General features: G+C 33.5%; 2 protein-coding genes across 5 annotated transcripts; both read left to right on the top strand.

The window, feature by feature from the left end:
* The first annotated feature begins 1,633 nt into the window (after positions 1-1,633).
* On the top strand, positions 1,634-10,309 carry LOC127858809 (perlucin-like protein). Its single transcript, XM_052396097.1, has 6 exons — positions 1,634-1,798; positions 2,877-2,989; positions 3,204-3,291; positions 3,706-3,798; positions 4,106-4,235; positions 10,129-10,309. The coding sequence occupies exons 1-6, from the start codon at positions 1,741-1,743 to the stop codon at positions 10,160-10,162; spliced, it is 516 nt and encodes a 171-aa protein (XP_052252057.1). The 5' UTR covers positions 1,634-1,740; the 3' UTR covers positions 10,163-10,309.
* Positions 10,310-14,210: 3,901 nt separating this feature from the next.
* On the top strand, positions 14,211-18,824 carry LOC127858696 (hepatic lectin-like). Of its 4 annotated transcripts, none has more exons than XM_052395922.1 (7): positions 14,235-14,384; positions 14,768-14,877; positions 15,093-15,180; positions 15,709-15,798; positions 16,213-16,345; positions 16,724-16,805; positions 18,608-18,824. In XM_052395922.1, exons 1-6 carry the CDS (start codon positions 14,327-14,329, stop codon positions 16,755-16,757), a joined length of 513 nt encoding a protein of 170 aa, XP_052251882.1. In that variant the 5' UTR covers positions 14,235-14,326; the 3' UTR covers positions 16,758-16,805; positions 18,608-18,824. The 4 variants fall into 4 exon arrangements, with proteins under 4 accessions (XP_052251884.1, XP_052251882.1, XP_052251883.1 ...); XM_052395923.1 differs by lacking the exon at positions 18,608-18,824 and adding an exon at positions 18,006-18,144; XM_052395924.1 differs by lacking the exon at positions 18,608-18,824 and having other exon boundaries at positions 14,211-14,333; positions 16,724-16,856.
* The last annotated feature ends 4,843 nt before the right edge of the window (positions 18,825-23,667 follow it).

Below are 23,667 nucleotides of genomic sequence, written 5' to 3'. Positions count from 1 at the left end.
TACGTATATGCACTTTCTATTATTTGAATTCGGCTTTAAAGACAGTGCACTAACATCATGTGATTATTGCATAATTGTTAAAGAGTCAGCGATTACAATACAGGAAACCCAACTTCTATGCTAAGCTTCGTAACTAATGCATTTTCAAGTAACATTATGACGTCCGGTTATTTTTTTATAACAATCATTTAATATACCAATAGTTAAAGTCCTTTCAGTTATCGTCGAGATTTGGGGAAAGTTAGTCACTTAAACTCATTTGCAAGTCACATTGAATACAGTATAACGAAGTGAAACTCCAGCTACCTGAGTAGTATTGCATTCTTATTATATACGATGTGTTGGTCCTTTATTTAAGGGAATTGGCCAATCGCCAAAACAGCACGAAACAGCACAATACGAAACAACATACACATTAAACAACATGAAATACAAACCCTATAATATTTCATCTATATTAAAACTGGTCACTTAAAGGTTGCGATAGCCCGGATGGACGGTCAGACGGATGGCAAACGTAAAGTGAACTTGTAGTGGATAGAAAGATTTGTGCAAATACGATATACGATACAATTTCAGTAGAAGTGATCAATACATACATGATTATTTTATACTTTTGTGAATGCATATTATTGTTTTGAGGAAATAAAGCATTTGGGCTTTTTGGGAATAATTTTTGTGGTTATGTAGATAAAATTATGTTGGGCCAGTGGTTATAAATAATTACAATGATGTTTAGCAACTCCGGATGGTAAGTTAATCCATGCTATCAAGTTGAATGGTACTTGGCGCAAAACCTCATTCGACTGCAACTTCCTGAAAAACCAGAAAATTGTACAGGGCGGTGTTCGGTAGGGACTTCCGCCTTATGAGACTAAGAGAAATTAGTTGTAATGATTGTATTGACTTACCATTTGTCTCTTGTTTAGATAACGTCATGGATTTATCAAATGTCAGATAGCAAAATAAATTAATGAATAATGCACATTCTACAAGCGCATACACGTTTCAAATGTAAAACGCATGTTTCTCATCGTATCAAGGGATAATGCAACATATGGCTACTTCATATACACTTAACATAATTGTTTATTATATACTTATTCTAAAAAGTCGACCTGAACTGTCGTGTAATGTATCACATATTAAAATCAGCATTTTTTTTAAACAAAAACATAGCAAACTCAATCAATACGAGTTATGTACAACTTCATCTTATCTTAAGTAGTATATAGGACATTGCTTATGTTCCCCTATATCTCTTATTTAGGTCAGCTCTTATATGCGTAATCAAATAATAACTATTTAATCCTTATCTGAAAGCATAGCAAATTAACAAACAAATGAGCAAAGAATAACTACGCGCGTTGAAAAAAAACGCGATCTTGAATAAAGAATAAAGAAGATGATGAAAGGGAAATAACATAGATACGAAAACGCGAAAGTGCGAACAAGAACGAAAAAGCGAAGCTAAAAAGCAAAACGAAACGCCAAGAGAAAAACGCAAAAACCACGACGTGTATAAACATGCACTATAAAGTTTATAAATTGTGTTAATATTATCGAAATTTGTTTTTGTTTTCGTATTTTCATCCATTCGCAATTATGCTTCTTTCATTCGAACGAATATACCGATTGCCTTACAGGAATTCCGTAGTTACATGTACATCCTCATATCTCGGCTCTTCAACAGCGATATCTGAATTTATTGTGAAAAACGGGCTTCAACAAACACGTACAATGCTAAGCCGGACTTGCTCCATCTTGTCGTTGTTGCTTTGCTTGTGTTTGCAGCCAGGTAAGCGGATTATCATTTAATAAATTCGTAATATGTGTCTTAGACTTCGTTTTTTTATGTCAGCATTACACTAACTAATTTTCCGTAATAACCGTTTTGGTACCCTTCAAAGTAATAATGTGTTTCATGTCCGAAAAGGTAGATACTCAAAACTATGCCCAAAATACAGTTTTTGATAATTATGAAGCAAACTTGCCATAAACCTAATACATTAAATATTCCTATATTCCTGTACATAATTTAATCCACGAATGCTGGCAAGTGACACGTATTTGCAACGTTGTTTAAATATTATTTACATAAGGAATTATTTCAATGAATTGAAAATACATTTCCTTATGTTTAACTTGGTTTTACCGAATATCAATATTTTGGTTAATAATTGGCATAATACAATTGTTTCTAAAGTTATACACTACAAAAACTGTGATTTTATTAAGCATAATTAAGGGTTTTCTTAGTGTTATCCTTTGATGAATACTCGTTACGCCCTATTCGTTTGATAGCGATCATACCTATTTACCTAAATAAGTTATTTTTTAAGTTTCAATGACTTCTCACGTTAATTTGCCAATTTGTATTACCGTTATTAGGTTTAAAAACATATGTGTAAGTGTCACCGGTTTGACGGGAATATGTTTATATTTATGGTAAAATACAACTGGACGAAAATTGAAAGCAAATAACTATTTGCAAAGCTATGGATGTCAGAAAAGTTGCTTAAAATAATACTACTTTAGCTTAATAAGAGGGTATCCCAATACATAGAGTGTCTGAAAACATATAGCCATAATGGTAATCTTATATTAAATATTCAGAATGATAATTTAACCATTGACAGTGCTTGTTCTTAGAGCTATAAAAGTATATTTGTTGCTAAACCCTGTCTTCCAAAGTGGACGATCTCAGACAAATGTTTTGTTCTTGTTGAATGGGCATTTTAAGAATGACCCAGTGAAAAAGTTTAGAATGTTGCCAATGAATATTATTCATCGAGAACGTTTAAGCAAAATCATCCCATTGGATAATCGAATTTCCTTGAACATCATCAATTAAGGTATGTAATTATCGGTTTTAGCAAGAACATCGTTCGCACCTCATGCAGTAACGTCCTGCCCGGACGACTGGACGGCTTTCCAGGGTTCCTGCTACTATTTCCATCACACGGAGCAATCCTTCACCGAGGCACAGGTATATAATGCTAAATAATTCGTGGAAAATGTGCACGTATTTCGTGGGACAAAGATTGCATTTGAATAAAGTGACCGCTACTTTTTTGAAAACATATTACTTTATGCGTGTACACTATTTAACACGGACATCTAATATATAACTATTTTCGCATTTATGTTTTGTTCAATAATTGAGCTCAATATAATTTTCCGGTTATATTTTCAAATTTTAGCACGCATGTCTCCAACTGGAATCCAACCTGATTCATATTGACTCAGAAGAGGAAAACCTGTTTATCAAAAACTTCCTCCGCTACCAAAGTAAGACTACCTACTTCGCAAATGCACGACAGTCACAATCGCAGATGTAAGACAAAATTGTAAATGACAGGCTTAATCATAAAACATGTTAAATTAATAATAAAACATGTTAAATTAATAATAAAACATGTTAAATTAATAATAAAACATGTTAACTGTATAATACAATATGTTAAAGTAATCAATTAATCATAAAACATGTTAAATTAATCACAAAATATGCTAAATTTAACCACCAACGATGATCTTTTGAACGCAATTTTTGCAGATAAAGTAATTATCCTTGCGGTTTTCATTTGTTTTATCTCGCTTTGTTCCCTTCATGATTCCCAACCATGTTTACTCATTCTAAATGGGGCTTAACCTGTTATATACTGCTGTAGAGATTCTTACTATGCAGAAGCTATGTTTCAGCGCCAGTAAAGTACTGGTGGATGGGTCTCTCTGATGACGACATCGAGGGCCTCTGGAAGTGGGTGGGGTCAGGTGACAGGCCTACATACACAGGTTTCCATTCCTTTTACATTTAATTTTAGGCAAAAGAAATATCCCTTTATGCGAGCTAATATTTACTATGATAATGAATCATTTTTTTTAAGATGAACGTTTCGACATTTTATGTTTCTTCATCAGATTTATGAACACGGTTGAAACTTACTGGCATAGCCCATTAAAAGGACACTGTTTCATTTCACTGCATATACTTACACACAAGGTGCTAAGTTATTTTATAATCGAGCCACGGTACAGTAGTAAAGGCTTGACAATTGCGTTTTCTATATCAAACCAATCCGTAAATGCTCATTTTTACAAGACTGGTATCCCGGCGAGCCTAACAACGCTAAAAACGAAGACTGTGCTATATTTGATGGGGTCAACAATCGCAATTTCATGTGGGTTGACTACGGTTGTGGCTTCCTCTGCTACTCCATTTGTGAGATCCGGTAAGTGTCACGTTACCAATATACTATGGTCCCAATTAAAAATGCTGAACCTACATTCTTTTTACATTTCGTGATTTTTGCACTGTGTATGGCGGGAAATCAGTGCGCACATGCCCAGAAAACGGCGAACCGCCTTACCTATCAGAACACGCAAAACCGGCCATATGATAAAATGCCGAACTGTGATTGTGGAAATAAAAATATGCAAAAATGCGAAGCTGAACACTCAAAAATGCAAAGCTAAATATTGTTGTAAAATGCCAAGCCGAATAATTATTAACTTCGGCATTTTGCAGATAGTTATGAAAATGACAAAAATAGCCCTCCTGGAAAATTGTTTTTTTGTAAGTTCGGCATTTTAAATGGGGACCATTATATGTACCTTAACCGTTTAACGGGAAGGTTAATTTGACCGTTTATTTAACTATAAATCCGGAAAAATAAAAAATGGCCGATTGACTAAATTACTTACAAAGTGACCGATTAAATTAAAGCCGACCTATAGTTTACATACTATTAATGTCGAATGGCATGGACAAGCAATTCATTGATTAGCCAAGATTACCTTTTCCGGAAAGACTAACAAAGTTAACAATTGACTGGAACATTCCAATCGATTTATTAATAAACATATCAAACGACGAGGCACGCGTCTGTCTAGTAGGTCTAGTTTGTATAGTAAGCACTTTATGGCCCAGCTCATAGGCCGGTATAATATGACATATACTTGGACTTGGAGCGTACGATATATGTTAAAGTGTGTTTTGTAAGGGGACATGTAGCTGATAAATAATCCAAATGATGCTGGAATAATTGAGGGTTTGAGAGCTTCAAGATGGTGTCTAAGATGGCCACCGTTTCAGCATTTTGACCAATGTGGTGATAAAATCAAGTCTTTATTCATAATTTTTAATCTTTTCAGCCTAAATTTGAATAATGTTTTGATGGTTAATATTTTTTAAGTTAATTAATTGAAATAAAATAATAAAGTTGAATATTATTCGATCTTGCTGCCATAAGTCACATATGCATGCAATTGCAGATATAATTCCAGTCTATTAAATTGAACCGGAATTTCATACATTACAAACTGAAATAATAATCTTTCTGAATGTAATTTTTATATTATCCACAAACAATTAGTACAATGAATTGTTGAACTACACATGAAACGATTATAGTCAAGAAGACAAAGAAACCATATTTACATTCACATATTCTGCATAATAGATCTTACATAAGCATGGATTACAGAATTAAAGTCGTCATAATTCTTTATTATGTACCAAATAAAGTTAAAAAATGTTACACAATTTACCTCCCTTTGATATGTAAAAATGTTTAATTATTAGTTAAGTCACTTGTTCTTTCTTTTACCGTTATTTATTTAGTTGAATTATCATTCGGTTTTTGATATGATCTGCAATATGGATCTTCAATTTGGTGCTGTAAAATTAAAACGTAAAAGCCTAATTTATAATATCCAAGATGACTTCGTTGAAGATGAAGCTGTTCTAAAGAAGCATGGTATTTCCAGCATGCTGCTGTTCAAAATTAATGCACCAAACCTGATTTAACTGGTTTTCGTTAAAGACGATGATGACCTGGACATTACTATGTGTTTGTCTCACAACATATAGTTTCTGAAGTAAAGAGCATAATACAGTGACATGGATAGATATAATAAGCGGATAGACAGCGCTAGTGTTAAAAGTTGTCTGAGTTACACATCTTGTACTTTGTTCTCAAAGATGTTTCCAACGTTAGACAAATGTTATCCTGTCTACGTGATAGAGAATATGATACTTAAATACCGACCAACTGCATGATAGAACGAATTGGGTGTTCCAATTAAAAATGCATAAACTCTGATCATTCATATGCATGGGTATAGCATTAAATGCTCGTATGCTGAGGTTATCCACTTCAAGGTACCAGCAGCCATAAGTAGAGAAATGAATTTAATATATTTTCGATTGTTATGCTAGTATGATCCAAACTAGGGTTGCTAGCTTTAACGCCGACATTGAAATCCCAAAACGTTTAAGTTGCAATGTTGATGACGCAATCAGGAACTTCATCAACAACCGGCATTGATGTTGGAAAGAACATACTACGCACACCAAAATCAGATATCGGCAATCCAATAGAAAATTATTTTGATATTGAGCAATTTAAAGGACAGAAGAAACAACAAATGTCAATGGAAAAGCTCGCAGATATGTGTTGCCTATAAAAGTTCTGGCTACACTTGTTGTTTTTGCAAAGCAAGCACAGCAAACTGACTTTGGTTTTCTTCATGATACACTTACCACAAAAACATGTCCTGAATATAAAGGATATGATATACACCTGCTGACCAAGACACGAAAATGACATCTCTATAAAAGGCAAAAGTGTTATCACCACAGTGATGTCAGAACTTGTGTTTACAAGTGATCTACAACTATAAAGAGTTACAGTTATCTAAAATGTACATAGACGTTTCAAAATGTAATACTAAGTCACGTCGGTATGCACTTTAGGGTCAATGGGAACGCTTATGGCAAAATTAGCGTTGGAAAAGCTTCTTTGACAACATTTGCTGGGATCTACAAATTAGTAAATGAGAGAAATATCCACAAAATTTACGATTATTAAAATAGTGACAAAGAATTGCTTTGGCACGGTATTCACTGAAATTAAATCTTCAGACATTTTTAATGATCTAAACATAAATCATAGCAACAAATCATCTGCCGGTCATTCGTCTACATTGCGTTAGGAGAGTTTGATTCAGGCAGTAGTTCATATAATGGTGTGTGTTGGAGTAGGAAGAGACGCTTATTGGCCGCTGTACTTGGCATCATTGAAGCTCATGTTATCATACTTTTTCGCTGCTGTGCAACCACACTAGGCGATACACGACCTCTTTTATCTAAGGTAAGTGGAGAAAATGTCTGACAGTGCGCAAAACAAGTTCACGTAGGTTGAGAAAGTCATCACACATGGTCCGGGTTTTTGGAATGCCATATGGAGCGAATGTTCATAGAAACACCTTTTATGAGACATGGCGATGTTAAGAAGGCGATTCTAGTTTCAACACTTATAAATGAAATGCGCAAGGTTTATAGTCGCAGGAGCATGGGAGAAGATCTAAGATAATTGTGCTGCCCCTATATAGCGGACATTAATGAACAAGACAACGAAGAAAACAAGGGAGGGGCATAAGTAAAGATGCTGACCACGTATTCGGTGTAAATTGATTGAATGTATCGATCAGTCGGATCCAAGCAAGCACGTATCAGTCTAGGGAACATTTTGACCAGAAAAATAGCACTAACGTCTGCAAATATTATAAATGCAAAATATAGTGGTTGTGAAATAATCTTTGAAACACATAATAAACGTACTAAAAGTCTTTTTCAGTTTTCATAACGATTTTAAAAAGAAATATTTCTAACACAACGTTTTTCAATGCTCATAAAATATTCTGAATTATAAGTTAAATGTAATGGCCTTTTGGCCCCATAGCATTAACAAATTGTGTTCCCGTAATGTCCGACGGTGTTCGTGAATCCGTCCTCTCACAGTGAATTGGAACACCCAATGCTGACGTGTACCATTTCCGACGGGATATTGTGCAAAACCACTTGCCCAAATGTAGCGAAGTAATATGATATGCGACGGACGAATAAGGATGTCAGCCCGCCATTTACATTCCCTGCATACCCACGACATGTCTAATTAGCGAGATAAGCAATTAGTAATTAACTTGGTATGTTCGTCTGTATTATCATCTGGCATCGCTCATCAACATGTATAATCAATTAGCTTAGCCATTCCATAATTAGATCGGTATTGATTCAATATTGACACCGCTCCAAAGCATATTTAGGGATTTGCCAATTTCGTAATCCGCTAATTATATTGAATTTCTTTTGTTTATGATATTCCAATGCGTATAATATTTAGAAAACTAATATTTAATATAATACTTAAATAATATTAAATATCTTTTTTATAATTTACCTGGTTACGCTACAGTTGTAAAATCAAAATGACTGCATTTGAAAATCATTGGCGGATATTTTTATGAGTCAATACCTAAAAAGTTTGAAACTCAGGTTGTGTCCAGATGGCAAATAAGCGATGCAGACACCAAAGTGTATGACATCAATCTGATTGATTAAACAGTGATTCACTAAAAAGTTAGTTCTTCGAAAGTTTATTTGTACCATATACTTAGCCATTAATTTACTTTAATACGTAATGCTATGTTTACAGAAAAATGAAGAACTCAGATACAGAAAAACTAAACCGTTCTTGAAGAATCAATTAAAAGTAGAAATGTCTGTGCGGCATATTCAAATCCTGATCACATGTACAATAGTTGATGGGCCTGATGCGCTGTATTCCGGTAACTTCTCCATAGACGGAAAGATACATGACTATATTGACAACTTGAGGTCTTATAACAGACAAAAACTGAATAACTGTGAAGTATATTTATCGGTTGGCCGATACATTAAGTTAAGCACCAAAAGTGTGGCGATGTCAGGTAGACAATCCAATGTATCAAGGGTGTACAAATCACCAGGTTACATGTAATTACTAGCACCGAATGGTATGCTAGATGCTACAAATAGCAGCTGGTCTTTCTGATGTGTAAAGCTTTATGCACGGATAAAGAATATCACTCTAACACTATAAATATGATATGTCCAGTGAAATAGATACAGCTTAAGAGCATGATACGTCCAATGAAATAAATAAAGCTTTCATAATCAAACAAGCTGATAACACATGGAGAAGCTGACGTTTTTAGGATAAGGGAACTGGTTTTTGCTGTACAAGCATAACACACTGGCTTTCATGTGGTAGCTTATGATACAGACGAGTATAAGGTGTTGTAACATGTCGATGGTGCCATTAAACTATTATAATTGGTAATCATTAAATCACCAGTGAGGGAGAAAGCAGTTATAGACATTCGCAAAACTGCCAAAAAAGCATAGAAATATCGCGAACAACTTGCTGTCTGTTCATGCCCTCTCTGGATTTGGAACTGTGTCTAGATATGTTGATATCGGTAAAGGTGTAGTTATTACGATACTGAACCCAGGAAACTCCATCAGACTTTTAGGCGATATGACAGCTAGTATAAAGAAAGTTGTCAAACAGTCGACCAAAGTCTCGGCATGCTATGGAGAGCCTGATTTTGTTTCAGCTCAAACAATATACTTGAACAGATAAAAAGTTGATGTACAAGCGATACCCATGTTTAACACTACGGTGCTCATATAATCCAAGCGCGACTAAAATTTGTTATATTTTGTGCTTGTCAAAAGATTCAAATTGACATAAAACAGCATTAGTCAGTATGAGGTCGAAATTCTTATACTATAATATTCATATGTATTATTTAAAGTATTTTAATCGGAAACTTACTAAACACTTATTTGCTACTAAAGTGTAATTTTTACACATTCATTATTCGTATGCATAATGTGAATATGATCTTGGTTGTAGGAGCAATTTTTAAGCAGCCATCTTGGTTCTAGAAGCCATTTTGGACGCCATCTTCCACATTTTATCATATAATACACATATGCACTTATTTATGCGTATTTAATAAGTAAACAATATTATTATTATAACATTATAAAACTCTAAAATATCAATTCCGATATGTTTAATTAAATTAAACTTAAAATGGCAGCCATCCTCTACGCCATCTTGAATGTCTCAAAACCCTCAGAGATACCAGCCTGGCATCATTCCGATTTATCATCAGAAACATGCCTCTTAACCAAACAAAAACATTAACTACACACCTCATTGCCACGTATCGTGAAAATCGCCACTTTTCTGCCAGACAATCACATGTTTTTATGGTTACAAATACTTCCAGAAGCGAAACCAGCGGATCCATAGTCGTTGGATAGAAAAGAGAAACACCGCAGCAGACATGCACTTAAAATGTCTTGTTTGTATTTCAAAAAGTCATAAGTGTCAGTGTTAATGTATGTTATGTATTGAAAACGGACTATTTAAAATAAGAGAATAAAAGTTACTGTCTCCATTTCCAACAAAGCAGAAAACCACTTTGTTTTCTTTTTTTGTTTAGTTTGCAGATAAATACGAGACATAAATTATTTTACTGAGAGATTATCGCCATCCTTATGTCATAAATAAAGTATGGTAAACATGGGCAGTTGACGAAGGTCGTCTGAATTCTTACAATACCTTGATTTTAAATGCGTCTTTAAATTAAAATCTGTTCGTTTGCTCATAGAAATATTTATGGTCTCCATTTACTGAGGTGCTATCAAATAGCGTGGTATTCCACGCACATACAATTGGTCGTCTGACGATCCGCCCGTTTCAATGCAACGATTGTAAACTTACCAGTTTTAGTCTAGATGACGTATGGGCAAGTGTACAATGTGTCTTAATTGGGTTTACTTGACATTCTTGAAATAAATAATACTGACCGAGAACTCAAAAGAACAGAAGGTTCACCTTATTTTAATCATTGATATTGAATATTTTAGCATTATTGAACTATTGCATATATTAGCATTATGGGACTAGTACAGTTTTGACAATTCATTTTTATATAAATATAGGGATAATACACGTTTTCGAGGGCATGATCATCTGCGGGCGCTCGAAAAATCCGTTCCTGCCCGAGTGCGCAGCACGAGGGCAGGAACGGATTTTGAGAGCGCCCGCAGATGATCATGTCCGAGAAAATGTGTATTTTCGCTATTATTGCATAAATAAATCACACATACCAAAATAAATTAAAATAACATTGAAAAAAATATGTTTTGTTCATTCGACATCGACAAAATAATTCGATTATTTCAATACAGTTCAATGTTGTGTTTTACATATGCCTCACTCGGTCATCATCCGAAATGACGAGGCTTTACCTTCGGATAGGCAGTTTTCGATTTTAAATGTGTTTAAACAGTGGATTAATGCAAAGTTGAAATGCAGCCGCGCAAAGTAAGAAATTAGGAATTATTTTGGAATTTACAGCAGGAACGTTTAAGGTACATAAACACTTACATTTACAGCACAGTCTTTTGAAAGTGTTGAGTAAATAACCTTAACTTCATTGACGTTGCCAATAAAATAAAGCTCTTGTCAAGAGAGTGCAGATGGTATAATTTGAAAAGTGGATTGAAATAGTCATTATCCCTGCATGCATGAGGAAACTGGTGCTTATTCAGTTCCCCATTTATGCTTGGAAAGTCGTCGAAGGCTGGAGAAGGGAAGTAACTGCGCGTGGACCAGATTATGGATATGAAAAACACATAAAAGGGCTTGAAAGGCACGTGAATCGCCTTGTTTATACACGATTTCTCCCGTTCAAGCCCTCCTTTTGCCCAAGTTTCTGCACCCCGCCAGAGGGCATTATAGATAGAGTTTATGCAATAATAAATAATAACACACGGTGGAGCTAGGCCAGACGCCTAGTATTGGCCTGCTGAGGACGTAGCGGCCCAATGGCAATTATGCGGCAACATCGGCCATATATATATAAGACTGTGTAACAACTATTCTCAACCGCAACGTCACGTGGTTGGACATCATATGTAGCTTCCTATGCCGCACCATTTGGGTCAAAAGTACAAATACGCCAACAGCTAAAAATAGATGTTACCACGGTGACAAAATTGTTACCGCAGTGACAATTTTGTCACTGCGGTAACAATTTTGTCACCGCAGTGATATCTATTTTGTCACTGCGGTAACAATTTTGTCACAGCGGTGACAAATTATAACTGTTGGTATATTTTTATACCTGCTGTTATATTTAGTTGATTGGGGCAATTTTCAACCATTTTCCTCGTAACAAACCGAGATGTTTTCAAGAAAATAATTAAATATTTAACAATAGTTTAAAATAAAATCAAAACGGAAGAATAAGGATAGTTTATAAGTTTATTCATATGTTTTTCATATGTTTGTGTCCTTTTGTCCAAAGTATCACCGCAGTTACAAATATATCGCCGCAGTGATAAATTTATGACCGCAGTGACAAAATTGTCGACGCGGTGACAATTTTGTCACCGCGGTGATTTCTATTTTTAGCTGTTGGCGTATATGTTCTTTTGACCCAAAGGGTACGTCATAGCTTCCACGCCTACTCCATTTGTGAGCTCCAGTGAAAGTAACTTGGCCCTGTGCTACCGTTTAACTGGATGACTGACCAAGAAACCGTTTATTTGTCTAGAAAGCCGGCGAAATCTATCGACTAATCGGCCTACAAACAAACCGATTGAATGAAAATCGGTCACATGTACAAATACACAATCGCATGGCAACGGAATTACCTTTAATTACTGACCAAGTGAGAAAAAACTATCAATTTGTGTAAAAGTCTGACTTACATGCGTTCTAAGTATTTTTAGAAGCGAGATAAGTAGGCTGATATTCATCGGATAGAAAATATAGCGGATATTCATCGGATAGAAAATATACTCATATGCCGACTTGAAATAATTAGCATTTGATAATGTACAATTGTTTTAAAAAGTCACTTTAAACAAACGTATGCTTCGCATTGGAAATTGTTTAAATATTTAACTGTCTACACTTCCAATTCAACATAAAAAACTTTGTTTTCGTATTTTGCTTAGTTTGAAATAATAAAATTATTGTAATGAGATGTAATTGCCATCCATATGGGGTTAAGCAAGTATGGAAAGTAAATGCAGTTGTCAGAAGCCGTCCTCATTCATAATAGATCTTCAAATTTTTATTAAAAATATCTTCGCTTTCTCATCGTCTCTTAAGACTGGGATGAAATGCAAAGTAGTTTGAAAACAAACTAATTTATGTAAACATTCAAATGACAAAATAAAAAACGCTAGCCACTCGCAATGTATTTCAAGATCATAGAGGTGATATGCGTGCATATATATATATATATATATAGTGGTGTATCTGATGAGGAGACTTAAATTTTCCATCCGCCTGTCCGTCTGCTAGAGTGAACGCACACCAAGAGATCATTTTCGGTTAGTGTGAAATAAGTTAGTGTTACTATTTAATGTTCGTTAAAAAATAGTTTAAGTTAGGTCAATTATGTTGTCAATTTCTTAACGTATGTCTAGGCGTTCAAACGCAGTCTCGTGGCATATTGATTACACCAAGTGTTTGAGTAAACGTTCTCTGGTAGCACTAAGCATTGCGTAAAGAGTGCGAAATAACAATATGTTTACATGATCCATAAACACAGATGAGTATGTTTAGGTATGTTGCAAAAACAATTTTAGATAGATATTTTAGGCAATTTTGTTTCATGAATCAGCGTACATTTTATTTAAGCTGTGCATAAAATAACAGGTCGGCAGGTGAAAGAAGAAAACTTCATACAAAGGTCTATTTAGATTTTATGTGTATGAGTATATAGCACAATTTAGGCTTGGCGCTAACGTTAAGCAAACGATATTAAAATGAGTATAGTCAGTATTAGGTTATAATGTCGATAGCGTTATGGTAATTCTAATATTATTTTGAAAATAGTTTTATAGATTGAGTTTACTTGTCATTTATATTTTATTAAGGTTGAGTTAACCGACCGCAGGACAGTCATCGATACAATTTCTATAAATATCATACACGTTATTTGTAATCAAATCTATTTTCAGGTATAAAAAATAATAAAAGTATGCCCATACTAAAAGAATAAACACGTACTTAACTGCCAATGCATTTTTTCGTGGTTTATGTCAGAAATTTAGTTAAGCTTTTACATGCTGAATGTTACCATCGCTTATAAAACAAATGATAATAGAACGAAGAAGACGTAATTCGTTGTCTTAAAAGTGATATCGCGAAAGAAGTAGATACATATCAGTAATAATAGAATAACAATAGCTCAAAACGCGATTGAGTATTTGTGTACAATCGCAGTTGTTCTATGTTATTCAAAGACCAAAAAGCAGATCGCATAAACGGAATTCCGTAATTACATGTACATACGCACATATTTTATCTGCTCTACGAAAGCGATAACGGTGGTTCTGTTGAAAATGTCCATTGAGGACTTCACCGTCCATTGAGGACTTCACCGTCACCATACACACACAATGCTAAGTTCGACTTATTCTATCTTGTCGTTGTTTATTTGTATACTTTTCCATACAGGTAAGCGGTTTTAATTTATCTTTAATTGATAATTTTCATTGTCATTGTATTTAAATTAAAAACAAGTAAGAACTTTCTTTCACTTCGTTGTTTCATGAGAGTAAATTATGCTTCTGTAATCAGTACGTGCAAGGACATGTGTGTGTGTAAGATATATTTAAGGTTAAGAATTTTGTTCAACAATAATTTAAACAATAGATTGCTTTTTTCTCAGAAAGCTTTACCTGTGTTTAGTTCTCGTTCATTTCCGAAAATCATAGAATATGAACAGCCTCAAACAAGTTTATTCGCGATGAAAGTAGATAAAAGCAATATTACCGCCTCTTATGATCGAATGTCGCTATAGACCATCCATACATTTCTAAAACTCTGGATTTCCATAGGATCAGCGACTCCGCCTCATTCATCCACGTTCTGTCCGGACAACTGGATGCCTTTTCAGGGCTCCTGCTACTTCTTCCATCACACGGAGCAATCATTCACAGAGGCACAGGTAAAGCAATGGGTAATTTCTTCGTGGTAACGATATTTGTATATTTCTTAATACAATTAAGGAATTCTGCAACAGTCATAATTACTTTTTTTAAATTATAAATTCAGACTTAAAAATATGGGCAACTAGGTTTATCTTTTTTTCCACGTGCAGTCAACATGCCATATTACGTAATTAGCTCAATATCAGTTTCCTATTATAAGATCACATTTCAGCACGCATGTCTCCAACGGAATTCGAACCTCGTTCAGATAGACTCGATAGAGGAAAACTTGTTCATCAAAGAATTCCTTAGCCAGCAAAGTAAGACAACCTCAATCTCAGGATCATGAATGTCGCTATCACCGATTTTACACTATTTAATAAAAGGCAGACTGACACATAAACATACTATCAATTTTCGCCGCAAATACGTTAATCTTAAAGACGGACGTTTACCAATAACGTCAGTTTTCTGAGTGATCCCATTCTTTTTAGCTAGCTTCATCCTTCAATTTCCCAGCAATTTATTCTTACTGAGAATGAGCCAACACCGGTCCTTATAAACTGATATTAACATTATATTTTCAACGAAATCATCAAAACATGCTGAAAATATATGGATTCGGGGGAATGCAAAACGAAACAATCTTGTATTTGTATTACAAAGACCTGAATTATTGTAATGTCATGTAAGGATCGAAAGAAGTGTCTCTGTAAAATTGTGTTTTATCGGTTCATACGTGATTTAGAATGATTTTTTTTATATTGAATAATGTTTTATACGCCGATGCTCAGTTCTTTTGAATGTTTATGTATTTTGTATCTTGCTATAGTAATGCTATGTTTCAGAGCAATTACACTGGTGGATAGGACTATCTGATGAGGACATCGAGGGCATCTGGAAGTGGGTTGGGTCAGATGACAAGCCCACATACACAGGTAGTTATCCGTCTCTTTTCGACATGATCATAGGCAATGTTAAAGCAATATGAATTGATTGAAATACATATTTACTGTCTTTGTTTATATTTTATCTAGTATTTATGACGAAAAATCATGGACGAAAAGTCTTAAGCAAACCATCAATCACAATGCATGTGCTTTTTTTACTGCATTCTGATGAATGAACAGTTTTGACATTGGAGCCTGATGAAAGCGAAACTTTATTTACTAACAAACATAGCAGCTGCGTTACTTAACTTTTTTAGTAAAGTAACTTTACAACTTCACCGTAGTGAAAATATTACAATACAAATTGATTTTGTAATTAAAGCACATTTAAAAAATGTCTCTTAACAGAAATTGTTTTACAATTTCTTATAATTTGTATAAGAACATTCTTATTTTGTAAAGACTGGTATCCCGGCGAGCCTAACAACGTGTCCAACAACGAAGACTGTGCAATAACTTCTGGGCTCGCCGACCGCAATTTCAGATGGATCGACATTGCCTGTAGCAACCTCCATTATTCCATCTGTGAGCTTAAGTGAGTACCACGTAATCGTTTGTTATCTTCATGATTTGACTGTATGACTGACCAAGAAACCGTTCCTTTGAATAGGAAGCCGTCGAAATGGTCAATACCGATTTGCTAAAGAGCCTCATAAAAGAGACCGAATGAAGACAACCGATCAATTGTCAACATAAATTTAATAGCCAATGGCATGGTAATGCGATGGAAAGAATAACGTAGTTAACGTTTTACTTAAGAACTGACCAAATGAAATATTGATGAGAATCATTCATCAATCTGATCTATTACATGACTAACACGTCGAACGCAAAGGCAAGCGTCTCAATAATACTTATTTTAGGCTTGTGTGAAAGTCTATTTCATACATTGTTCTTTTCTAAATTCTTTCAGAAGCGAGACCAGCGGAACAATAATCGTCGGATAGAAATGACAGACCGAAGCTGTTTCCAGGGTTGCTTTGTTACAAATATATGTAAATATATGTTCTGTTTTTGAGGCAGAATACTTAAACTATTAGAGCAAATTGTTAAGTGTCTGAATTGTGAACGGAACCGTAAATTTCAGCTTTATTTTCTTTTTCTGGTGTGTAATAACGCAAAGAGACTTAATTTCTTTAAATTAAATATTATCGTAACCCATATGGCATTAACCAAGAATTGAAAATTAATGCCGTTGACGCCTGCCATCTTAATTTGGATGAGCCATTTTACTTCATTTTATAATAAGTTCGCTTTACTCGTGAACAATTATATTGACTCCTTTGAATGAGATGAGATGGAGAATAGTAATATTTAAAGTGTATTACTGGTGAATGTGCGGAGGAGACTTAAAGTTGTTTCCCCCGTCTGTCTGTTGTCTGCCCGAGCTAATGCAATCATTTTTAAGTTACCAGTTTTAGTTTAGATGAAATCTGTTAGGACTAGTATTTAAATGTACAATAGAAACGGTTTACGAGACTGTGTTTCTATAAATTGCGACTAACCGATAACAAATAAGAACTGACGAAGCGTTGTCAAATCTCGCTATGTTATAATAAACATAAATTGTGATGATCACGCTCTCATTTTGTGTCTCATTGGCGTCCAGTCACTGTTAATTAAAAAATAAAACGTCATTTTGTAACTTAAATATACATCACTTATCGAATTTAGTATACAACTTAAGCTTTCAATGTGGTAATTGTGCTCAAATTATATTTTGCTTGAATTACAACATATTATTTAGGGATAAATTCGATTTAAAAATTCTGGTTGTGAATTATGCTTAGAGGTTATCCAATACATGCTTTTGATGATTCAAACGTCAACATTATGAGGGCACAACATTCGTTAAGCTACATTCAAATGTCAATCTTGAACATTACTTACGAAGCTTTACGAGATCGCGAACAAGACGTTAAAAGACACTAAAATATATGGCTATACAACAATCTTTACAACGGGCATCATACGAAGCCTTTAAACCATATAATGCAGTTTTTACGTGTCAATACATGAATGTGTATGAAATAGCGATAAGTAGTAAGACATCGTGTTAAAGGAATTATTATAATGCAGTGTCATGTTTACACATCTTCAGACGTCATTTGAGCATCGCTTTCTTTTTAATCTGTATTTTGCTAAACGAGTTCAGACAGGTTCACATAACCCCAAACCGGAACTCCTGTTTTCAGGGTTACATGCAGTCAACTTGATACTTGGCACACATTGTTCAGTGCATGCTGCCTATGATTTGTAAAATACATTGCAAATGGAATGTTTTGGTATCAAACTGAAGGTATATTTGTAAGCAATTAGAAAAAAGCCAATTTACTGCTCTAGTTTTTCTGTTGATGGATCCCGGCTCTGAAAGTAGGTCACACTATTGAAGCCCAAAATGGCCGCCTCCACATCTGTCAAAACCGGTGTGCCTATTCTAGGGTGAATATTTTGAGTTACAACGCATAGAATTTAATGACATGCCTTTTCTTTTAAAGAATATGCATGTATCTTTCCAATGATGTATGATGATATAGTGGCTATACGCTTGATCATGGTACAAATTGATGTCGAACTTCAACTATTGTATATGTAATATAAAAGGAAATGAATTGCGCATGCGTAACCTATAAGATTCTTTTGAGATGAACTGAAGTACAACACGTTTAATATTTATATTTGATATTAAGGTTAAGTATGTGATGTATGATATTGCAATCATTGAAGTAATATGTGGTAACATAATGATTTACTTTAAACAATCAAAATAAATGAAGCATTGATTGTGATATTGCAGGTATTGGTGATGACAATATTACTTAAGAGAGCTACGTACGTACAATATCTTGTTTAAGTTTAATAAAAATAGAATAGAGAAATACAGAAACATATTTTGTAGTTAAAAAATATGCTACTTACTTATTTCAATATATTGAAAGTATGTACTAGTTCTTATATAGAATTATGCGTGAATTATGTGTTGGTGGGTTATCATGAATATCAAAGAAGACTTATCATATAGTTATTATATTTTGTAAACTTGCAATTCTTTTAAATATATTGATTAAGATTCATAACTATAGAGATATAATTTATATTATTTGAAAGCAGATTGGTTCAAACCTCTCTGAAGTGCAACTTCCTAAAAACCAAAACATTGGTCCGAGAGTTAATCGGTATAGAAGGAGTTCACCGTACTTTTAACGAATCTTATCTCAAGTTCCGAATTCGATAAATTGTGAACGTTGATATCCGAAAAATGAGAATCAATTTGAATAATGTCAATAGCGTATATATAGATTGTAATATTTAAAAAAATATACATTAAGTGAACATATCAATTGTATTGTGTTTAGGGTGAGTTAATAGACGGAATATTCGGTTTCCAAATACATAATGCACATACTAAGAGCTCATACACGTATATTATTGGCAACACATTATTCCCATGAAGAGATAACAGAATAACACTTAGTATAGTTATTAATTAGATATTTTCGTTATCTGAAGAGTCGAATTGAGCTATCATGTTATTTAGATCAGTTATGAAATTAACTTCTTCATACAAACCAAAATATCGCAAACTCGATCAAAAAAATATATATACACTTTTTATCCTATCTACAATTGTTTATGGCATCGTTTATGCTTCCAACTTCCAATTTTTAGGTAAGCTTTTAAATACGGAATTCCGTACTTGCCATTGCTAACTAATGAAATTAATCTGAAAAGAGAACACACCAAGTAGGAACATAATGAAGAAGGAACAATTGAAATCGTGGATGAAATGAGATATCACGAGATAATGATGACGAAAAAGAGATTATACAATGACGAAAGAAAAATAGAAATTGCGTTGTCGAAAAAAGAGAAAACGTCACGAGGAAAACGCACAAAATCACCACAGTTTATATGATGCAACACTTTCGTATTTAATTGTATACATTTATCCAGTTGAGTTCCTCTTATTGTACATTCGCAATTATGTTTCTTCTGGTAACGCAAATGCCGATGGCATAAAAAGATTCCTTTGACACATGTACATACGCATATATCTACTCTTAAAACTTTATAAGTGTTGTTTCTGAGGTAATTGTCCATAGCGGAATCCACCAAACATAGATAATTCTAAGCCTGGCCTACTCCATATTGTCGTTTTGTCTTCGTCCGTGTTTGCAGTCAGGTAGGCGGAAAATTATATTATATATTTATTTATATAATTCATTATATATATATATATATATATATATATATATATATATATATATCTATATATATATATATATATATATATATATATATATATATATATATATATATATATATATTTATAATGAATATTATAATTGTGTTCCTAGCTTAACGGAATAAATCTGTAAACATTGCCATTTAATGCGTCATCTCAGTATTACACTTATCACTGCGTTGTCAGTAAGTGAAAACACATGGGCGTATGCATAACAGCATGATGCATTAAAGATAAAGACAAATAAAAACATAACAACATTTGATTTGATTTTCCTAGAAGCGAGTCAATTTTGTGATTCAAAGTTGTGAAGCTCTGGGCTTTCAAATATAAGGTGCTGCCCGGGTAGCTGATTTGTATTAAATAAGCGCTTGCGTAAACGTCTTGCTCACACATTGTGTTTGTTCCAAATAATTTCAGAGACACGGCCGGTGGAGCTATAATAGTTGGATAAAAAGAGACACCAAAGGAAACATGAAATAATAATGTGCATTTCTTTATATCAAACTGTTGTACAGTGTTGTTTAAAACAATGTATATTTGGTATTAAAATGAGAGTTTAAATATCACAGTTTCTGCATAGTCAACATAAAAACACTTGTTTGCTTCTTTTGTTTAGTGTGAAGTAATAAAAAATAAACATTAACATCAGTTAATCAGAGATTTTAACCATTCTTATGGCAAACAAGAAAGTGTGGACAATAAATGCAGTTGATCAATGTCTTTATTCGGACCTGATCTTTAAGTTGAATTTAAAAGAGGTCTGATTGCTGAAGAAAAAATATATTGTCTCCGTTGATTATTAACTGAGATGAAATCAAAAGTAAAGATAAAAAAGGAACGTATTCCACTAAACATTCTAAAGACGAAAATAAAAATGCTCATCCAAGCTAACGGAACAGTTGTATAGTGTCCAGTTAAAGTTAAGATGAACTATGTTTGGCATTGTATTTAATGTGACTTAAATTGGTTTAAGTGACTGTGGTTCAATAAATCTCATTTCTGCGATAACTCATATTTATATAAGTAATTTAAATAAACATTATGTGTGACGATAATCTTGCTCTCCTTCTATATGTCATCGTCGTGAATTCACTGTTATAATATCGTCATATCGTATCACGAGAACTACATAAGCTTCTAAACTTAGTATAAACGGTGAGCTTTCAATGTGGTCATTGTCCTTTTATCCATCAATGTCTTTGCTTATCATACATTAACCACGTGCTATTAGTGCGCTTTAATTTAAGCTAAGTTCAAACATTAGAGAGCGCCCATGCTTGTGTTCAAATATTGTTTTATTTGACTGACTATATTTACATTTTGGTTGGAAAAAATTCAAAGCAGTTTTCCAAGAAATTGTTTAGATCACTCTAACGTTAATTTCATTGAGACACAACATACTTTTAGCTTCACGTCATTATCAATCTATTTGTCAAATTTGTTTTTTATTAAAATTAATGGATGCCGCGTCGTGACAACGTTAATTAAAATTTCTTACATCACTTAAATATTTTATTAAAACAATACACGTGTTTTTATATTAACAAATAAATGCAAACAACACATCTATTATCCATGTATTTTTATGGTTGTCTATCATAGGCCCTAATTACTATCCCTACCACATATAGAGCGCGAAGCGCGACACGTATTATTGATTGTAACAATTAGTTGCGATAAAGGAAGCAGCCGCTTATCAAGGAGGAGCTGTGTCCCAGCAACCCGTTTCCCTAGAGTCAAGCACTCCTCGGAGTTTGTTTTTTTAAGAACCACATATTACTATCGTATTACTATCCAGGTGGTATGGGACCTTTAGCATTATCCGATTATTACGTCCATAATTATCTTCCTTAGAATTTGAGGAATTTTGAAATCGTTGTTTGAAGTCCAAAATTTTCATCCGATTGTTCCCAAACTTGCACAGGTTTTGTTGTCAATGAAGACCCAACCAAAACTCTCTATATGAGCAATATCGGACCATAAGTCCAGAATTATGTCTCTTTGAAATTAAAAATAAAAGTGAAAAACTGCTTGGTTAGGTGATTATGTCAACATTGTTCATCAGATTCGTTCCAAACTTACAGTTTCTTCATATCAATGAGCATTTTTACCTCATTAAAAATGAGAAACATCGGGACAATAAGTCCAGAATTTTTTTCTATTAAATTTGACAAAATAAACAATTTCCACTTGTTTAAAAGATTTCACAACTTTCGTCTAAATCTTTCCAAACTTGTTAAGTGTTTTTAACTTTTTATATCAGTATTACTCTAACCCTATTGAAAATGATGAATATCGGAGCAATAAATCTATTATGATCTTTTACTGAATTTCAAAGTATTGTGAAATGCAGCTTCGTTATGCAATTTACAGTTTTCATTCATTTCTTTCAAACTTTTACAGTGTTTTCATATCAATGAGTACTCAACCCCTATCGTAAATGAGCAACGTAAGAATAAGTTCAGAATCATTCCCCTTGAAGTTGAGAAAGATATGAAATAACGCTTACAAAATGAAGCAGATTTTTTAAAACCTCCACAGTTCTGTTCCATTAATGAAAACTGCACACGGATGCCAGTAAAAAAAAAAGGAAACCAATGTAAATAAAATGAGTTATGAAATATTTGGGGGTTACAAACACAATTATAGATAATGGTTATTTGGGGGTTATAACACAACATCATAAATAATGGTTATTTGGGGGTTATAACACAAAATTATGGATAATAGTTATACCAGTATCTTTTTCTATTTTGTTTAAAATAATCGGCCAATAAATTAATATTTAAAGTAGAAAAAAATCGTTCCATGTAACTTCATTGAGTGCCTTTTACACTTAAATTCCCGACGCCATTTGATGCTTTGCATCAATACTTATCTTGTATGATATATATATATATATATATATATATATATATATATATATATATATATATATATATTAAGCATATTTTATGCTAAGTATAACGATATGGACATTAATTGGGAAAACATTCCACAATATTTGTCTGTACGGACTAGTTTTGCATGTAGTTTAAATGGAGGTCGTTTAACTGTTCGTTAAGTATAGTTTATTATCAAACCAAAGCTAAAATAGTTGAGAATAAATGTTTTACATGCAATTACCTGTTACAAATGAAATTAATTGATATCCAAAAATAAATACTGTATACGAATATATTTAAATTCCATACCTATATATGTTTTCCGTTGCGTTTGGTCTTCTCCATCATGTTTGGTCAAGGTGACTTAATACAATAAATTGAGGATACATACTACATCCATCAGGCATTGGAGCTGTTCATATAGGTGCAAACTTAAGTTTTTATTCAGAGAATGTTTTTTTATGATTCGGGCTTCAGAAATCCATTGACCTCATTCTCCTCTTTATTGTGGACTTTTCAATACAATGACGCGAATTATGAGAGACATTTTGAAATTCTTTAATCGTACACTCTCAGTAGGTTGAGATTTTATTGAGCATATTTATTTTATCCATCGTAATATCGCATATGATGCGGTTTTACCAACTTGCTTTTATATAAATACAATAATAAACCTACTACTCTAACAAAATGATAGAGAAATATCTGGGTACAAATCTGATG

The sequence above is a fragment of the Dreissena polymorpha genome, chromosome 14, assembly GCF_020536995.1.
Source record: "Dreissena polymorpha isolate Duluth1 chromosome 14, UMN_Dpol_1.0, whole genome shotgun sequence".
Lineage (NCBI taxonomy): Eukaryota > Metazoa > Mollusca > Bivalvia > Myida > Dreissenidae > Dreissena > Dreissena polymorpha.
This window is presented reverse-complemented; position numbering and strand designations above follow the sequence as displayed.